At 54.9% G+C, this 5871-nt stretch overlaps 2 protein-coding genes across 3 annotated transcripts in view; both read right to left on the bottom strand.

The window, feature by feature from the left end:
* Window positions 1-57, bottom strand: part of PIGO (phosphatidylinositol glycan anchor biosynthesis class O) — a 17034-nt gene extending 16977 nt beyond the window's left edge. For both annotated transcript variants that reach the window (XM_026865539.1, XM_026865540.1), the window contains exon 1: window positions 17-57. The gene's annotated coding sequence lies outside the window, so the exon portion shown is untranslated. The remainder of the gene's footprint in view (window positions 1-16) is intronic.
* A 167-nt stretch (window positions 58-224) lies between these two features.
* Window positions 225-5141, bottom strand: STOML2 (stomatin like 2). Its single transcript, XM_026865545.1, has 9 exons — window positions 4995-5141; window positions 4065-4164; window positions 3354-3412; window positions 2868-2969; window positions 2099-2233; window positions 1424-1568; window positions 991-1070; window positions 624-752; window positions 225-516 (listed from the first exon to the last, which is right to left on the bottom strand). The coding sequence occupies exons 1-9, from the start codon at window positions 5022-5024 to the stop codon at window positions 385-387; spliced, it is 912 nt and encodes a 303-aa protein (XP_026721346.1). The 5' UTR covers window positions 5025-5141; the 3' UTR covers window positions 225-384.
* Between the last annotated feature and the right edge of the window lie 730 nt (window positions 5142-5871).

Raw genomic sequence — 5871 nt, 5'->3', positions numbered from 1 at the left:
CGCCGCCGGAGCCCACCTGCCGCCTCGGCGTTGGGGGGTGTGGGGGGACAGCCCGGGCACCCCCAGTCCGACCGAGGCGTTCCTTTAATTCATTAATCAGTCACGTCCCCGGGAGAAGGGTGCCGTGGTTCCCTGCCTGTGGGAGCTGCTGACAGGAGCCGGTTTAGGAGGGATGGTCCCTCTTTGGTTGCAGACAGTGGGGTGACAAGTCAGGCTCCTGCATGCCAGGGGAGGTGCTGCGGCAGCACTGGTACCATTTATTACATTATTTAAATCCAAATATAAAATAAAAACCAAGGGAAGAAGAGCGTCTTAAGGGGGAAGAGTGGCAGGACAGGACTTCCAGCAGCCCCCAGGGGAGGGTGGGGGACCCTTCCAGTCCCACTAGCTGGAGCTGGCCTCTTCTGCCTTCAGCACCTCTGCGGGAGGAGCCTGGGGGTCCTCGCGGACTGGGGGCATCTCGTCTTGGGTCTTCACAGCCTGTGGCTTGGTCAGCGTGGTGTAGATGCCCAGGGCCTGGAAGGAACAAGAGAGTTGCAGGGAGGGGAGAGGGCCAGGCCCCAGCAGGCAGCCACCTCCACCTCCCCTGGGCAAGAGACGGGGGTCCCTCCGACAACACTGACCTGCGTGACCATGCTGGTGATGTCACCGGTGTTGGTGGGCAGGAGAAGGGTGTTGGAATCTTTGGCAAGCTTGGAGAAGGCATTCACGTACTGCTCTGCCACAGAGAGAGAGGCAGCAGCGCTGCCGTTCTGGGGAGAGAGGGGCGAGGTTCAGCCATAAGTCACATACCACCAAGAGCTCACCCATGATCCTTTCTGCAGCCCACCACGGCTGGTCACGGGCCCCGAGACAGCAAAACTCCTCGCTTGCTGCTGCTGCAGATGCCAGGGAGTTGTCCAAAGCAAGCCAGGTGCCACGCCAGCCACAGTTTCACCTCCCCCAGTGCCAGCACCAAAGCAGTGGCTGCCCCAAAGGGGAGGAGCTCACCTGCTGTGCCAGAGCTGCTGCCAGGAGCTGAATAGCCTCGGCCTTGGCCCTGGCCTTGACCAGCATGGCGTTGGCTTCCCCTGCAACAAACCACAGCAGAACACGCATCAGGACCACAGCAAAGCACTTGAAAGGAGCGAATCAGGACAGGTTCAAGGAGCAAATCGAGAAGATTTCACACATGCAAAGCTTTCTCTTCCCCAGCAGTGGCACGGTGACAGCTCCTGACACACACCTCCTGCTCACCCAGGCTGCGGGACAGCAGCGCGAGCTGGAGCTCAGCCTGAGGGACCCAGCAGGGAAGGATCAGTGTAGCTGAGGAAGCCTGGCCCACAGACAGCGGTGCCATCTGCTCCCTGGGAGCAGCACCCCTCAGTGCAGAGGGCTGCGTACAGATTCCCCAGACCCCGTACATTCTAGCCCAAGGCACTACCAGCAGCTTTGTTGATTTGTTCAGCCTTCTCAGCTTCTGACGCCAGGATCTGGGCCTGCTTCTGCCCCTCAGCCACATTGATGGCCGACTCCCGTGTCCCCTCCGACTCCAGCACCGTTGCCCGCTTCCGTCGCTCTGCTTCCACCTGCAAACACAGGTCAGACACCAGACTGCCAGGGTCACACTGGGGAAATCCCATCCGTGGGGCAAGTGCAGTGAGGATGCGTTTCTAGGTCCCACTTGAGCAAGCATGGCTTAGCAAAGAGTAAGAACGCAGCTGTAAAACACTGCATTGATCCCCAGAGAGGTCTGGTTCTGCTCTTCATGTTGCACAGCCCTCTGCACCTAACCAGCCAGCCACATCCCCCTCCAGACTGGAGATCTTCCAGACCAGAGATCTAGCACCCAGTTTTTCTCAAGGGGAGATCTTCAGCTCTAGGATTTGCTTCCTAGAGAGTTCAGGAGGGATTTTAAAGCTGGCAGGGCTTGCGTGTACCAGGCAGGGGCCACCATCACCAAAATAAGGATGGGAATTATTCAGTAGCTGTTATGTTAGCAGCCAAAGCACCGGTGGCCTTTCCTCACCACAGGACGGGCCAGCGCTGCCAGCTCTGGACAGATAATGGTGCGACATGGGAGGGGAGACTTCCAGACCTCCCTCCCAGAGAACTAAACCTGCATCTGCATGGATTCCTTCACACGCGGGGGTACATGGATGTCCTTGATCTCATAGCGCAGGCACCGGATGCCCCAGCAGTCTGAAGCCTGGTTGATGGCATCCACAATGTTGGCATTGAGGGACTCCCGCTCCTGGGAGGCAACAAAAGAAACAGCCGAGAGAAAAAAGGTGCTTAGTGTGAGACAGGGGTCAGGAGGGAAACAGAGGGCTCCCCCCTTCACAGACCAAGGTCAGCTAGAAAAACCCATCTCCACAGGCATAAGGCAGGGTCAAGTACTTCCCACATCTCTTGAAGGGGTCACTATCTCCCAGGGAGAGCAGTGGCCCAAACTGAAACTGCTGGGATACAAACATCTGGCATACATCTGGATATAAACATCATCCATGAATGCCAACAGCTCCTGTTTCTGCCCAGCAAATGCAGGAGGGTTACAGCTGCCCATGAACCAAGTTAGCCAAGACATTCATCACTGAGCCTGAGCAAAGAGTCACCAACTCAAGAGAAATGCAGCTGGACCAGCCAGGCCTGGGCACACTCTACCCATCACCTTTTCCAACTAACCCAGGGCAGAGTAAAAAATAGCTTCTTTTAAACAAAAAAGTAATAGAAACAATACCCATCTCCAAGGATTCACTAATAGGTCAGCTGAAACAGAAGCCCTCTAAGCTAAGAGTGTTTTGCTGTTAAGCATATCAGGCTGTCTGTGCAGACTGCCCTGGGGTTTCGAGATGCTGGCAGCTCGGTGATCTACCTCCCCAGCTCACCCGGAAGACTCTGTCGAGGGAGAGTTTGCCAAGTTCAGATCTCATGGTGGTCTGGGCCAGCTGGGTCACTGCATACTCAGGATCTTCCACTCCATAGCTGGCCTGGAGAGCAGAAGAAAAAAACACGAGTCAATGGCAGTGCAGAGGGGGACCCCAAATGAGGCAAACATAGTCCTAAGACAAGAAACCTGCCACAGATACCCCTGCCAAAGAAAAGCGGAGTCCAGAGCCTCATGAGGGATCGGGGTGCTCAGCCCACCCGCCTTGCAGGATGCAGCAAGCTGGGCAGAGGCTGAAGCACGTGTCATGGGGAGAAGGGAGCCAGCAGAGGCAGGTGAGTGGTGCCTGTGGGGCTGCCAAGGCAGCCAGCTGAGCAGCGCGGCACACGCAGACCACACTGAGCGCAGACATGGAGGCTGCAAGTTTGACCAAGGCTGAGGCTGCAAGTTTGACTCAGGCCGAGTGTCGGTGCAGCAGGGACAGTACCTTGTAGGGGTCCATAACCCGCAGATAGAGCACACCATCAATCTGCAGGGTGACGTTATCTGCCGGGAGAGAACAACATGTCCTGTTTGCTGAAGCAGCAAAGACAAAATATGGCAACCCAACCATGTCTCCCCCGACAGAACCAGGAGAGCTGGACAGGTTCATCCCTTTCCTTCCTTGTGTCAACAGTATGGCACCAAAGAGGGGTTTGCTGATGCGGATCTCCTTATCTAAAAGACTTTATACAAATAACTTTGATGTTCCCTAGAAAATACTACATGTTGATGTTTTAATACACAAGGAGACTTAGGTTTCCAGATCAAAACACTTCATACTGCAGTTATCTTCATAAACAAAGATTTGAAGGAAAAAAAAAAAAAAACAAACCAAAAAGCTTAATACTAGAATTGTAACAGAGTAGTCTGTGAACCCGATCTCCCGATCTGAAATCTTTTTTTACAGAAACACAGAGATTTTTTGTGGTTCAACATAGGAAAACATCTGAAAAATGGATTCCTATCCAGGTGCATCCAACCCAGCAAGAAGGGGCAGCCACAACCTCCTGGGGTGCACCTGCTCACAGCACCAGCATGGCCAAGCCTGAGTCCCCGGGGTTAGTCCTTGGGACACTTCCACTCCTCCCCACACTGTCCCTTGCTCACCCCAAATGCAGCAGAAGGAAAGAGGCAGGACACAGAAGCTGTTCCTTACCTAGGGTGACAGCTGACTGCTCCGGAACATTAATCACTATTTCTTTGAGACTCTGCACATAACGAATTCGATCCAGCAGAGGGATGAGGAAGTTCAAGCCCTAAGAAAATGGTGGAATAAGATAGCTGAGCCCTCTATTCTGGGACTTTCCCCCCAAAGAGCTTAGTCAGACTAGAGAGCACTGGCTAAACAAAACCCAAGTACACCACATGCTGCAGGCAGAGCAAACATTCTTTAAACAAGGGGGGAATTTACATTTCTCAATGCTTTTAACACTCCACCAAGAGAATTAGTCTACAGGCAGTCAAAAGGATTGCAGTCTGGAAGAACTGCCATTCTTGAGCCCCCAGCATAAGGACACGGACCTGCTCAAGCACGTCCAGAGGAGGCCACAAAAATAATAATGGGGCTGGAGCACCTGCCCTGTGAGGACAGGCTGAGAGAGTTGGGGTTGTTCAGACTGAAGAAAAGAAAGGCTCTGGGGAGATCTTAGAGCGGCCTTCCAGTACATAAAGGGGCTACAGGAAAGGTGGGGAGGGACCCTTTATCAGGGGTTGTAAGGATACGATGAGCTGCAATGGTTTTAAAAGTGATAGAGAGTAGATTTAGATTAGATATAAGAAAGAAATCCTTCCCTGTGAGGGTGGTGAGGCCCTGGCACAGGTTTCCCAGAGAAGCTGTGGCTGCCCCCTCCCTGGCAGTGTTCAAGGCCAGGCTGGATGGGGCTTTGGGCAACCTGGGCTGGTGGAAGGTGTCCCTGCCCGTGGCAGTGGGGTTGGGACAGGGTGATCTTTAAGGTCCCTTCCAACCCAAACCATTCCATGATCTATCATTTAGCACACCACCCTCCGAATCCTCACGCAAAGGACGCGTCTCGCTAAAGCTTTAGGAACCTGCTGAATCCAGAAGGGGAGAAAAGCAGCTCCTTACAGGCTCGAGGATTCGGTGGAACTTGCCCATCCTCTCCACCACCCAAGCCTCCTGCTGCGGCACAAAGAGCACCCCAATATTCACAGGCAGGCCGGAGTTCAAGCGGTGTGGTGCCAGGGCCAGCCATGCTGAATGCTTCAGCTGCTGCGAGTGCTAGAGAGTGGAAAAGGAATGGGATTGAGACCAGCTGCCAGCACCTCAGAGCCCAGCATCATCTCTGCTCTCCCATCTGAAATTGCTGCTCACGGCCCCGATACATCAGAGCAGGAAACAGCTCTAAGGCCCCAAGCCAGCCACGCTGTGAGAGGAGGTGGACTGTCCCCACGTGAATGAGACCTGAGCCCTGGGGCCAGCGCGAGTGTCAGTGCCTTCCCTGCAGGTGTAAGGTGGGGCTTGCCCACATGCTGGAGTTTTCTCCACATCTCTTCTTTCCTCACATCCCCACTGAGGGTGAGGAATAAAGCCTCCCCCACACCATAAGGGAAAGGAAAATGTGTGTGTCTCTTCTGTCCCACTTGGCCCTCTAAAACTTGGTCGGACCCCTTCCACTCAACCCTCTCCCTCACCTCAGTCTCAGGACACCTCCCATGAACAGCGTGTCCTTTCCCATCTCTGGCCGCCTCCTGGGCCCCCCTCCAAGGACCTTTTTCCCCCGGGCACTCCCTCACCCGCACCCTCCAGCCCCTGCCACCCACTGCTCTCCTCACTACCTCCCATGCCCGGCTGCCCCCAGCCTCCTCACTAACCCCGCCTCCCACACCACAACTAAGCTCTCAGGTCTCCACACCCATTTCCCCTACCCCCCTTTCCGCCCTGACCCCCCAGCTCACCTCACCGCTCCCCACACCCGGTCTCCCCCCGTCCCTCAACACCCCCA

This window comes from Athene cunicularia, assembly GCF_003259725.1.
Source record: "Athene cunicularia isolate RWA chromosome Z unlocalized genomic scaffold, athCun1 chrZ_part1, whole genome shotgun sequence".
Taxonomy (NCBI): domain Eukaryota; kingdom Metazoa; phylum Chordata; class Aves; order Strigiformes; family Strigidae; genus Athene; species Athene cunicularia.
The sequence above is the reverse complement of the archived record's forward strand: the minus strand, read 5'-3'. Positions and strand labels throughout refer to the sequence as shown.

Coding starts and splice junctions, on each gene's coding strand:
- STOML2 (XM_026865545.1), bottom strand. CDS start 5,024: ATGGGCAAGTTCCACCGAATCCTCGAGCCT. Junction 1,569..2,098: donor AGGAATCCATGCAGATGCAG/GTTTAGTTCTCT, acceptor CTGTGTTTGCAG/GTGGAAGCAGAGCGACGGAA. Junction 1,071..1,423: donor ACAAATCAACAAAGCTGCTG/GTAGTGCCTTGG, acceptor GGTTTGTTGCAG/GGGAAGCCAACGCCATGCTG.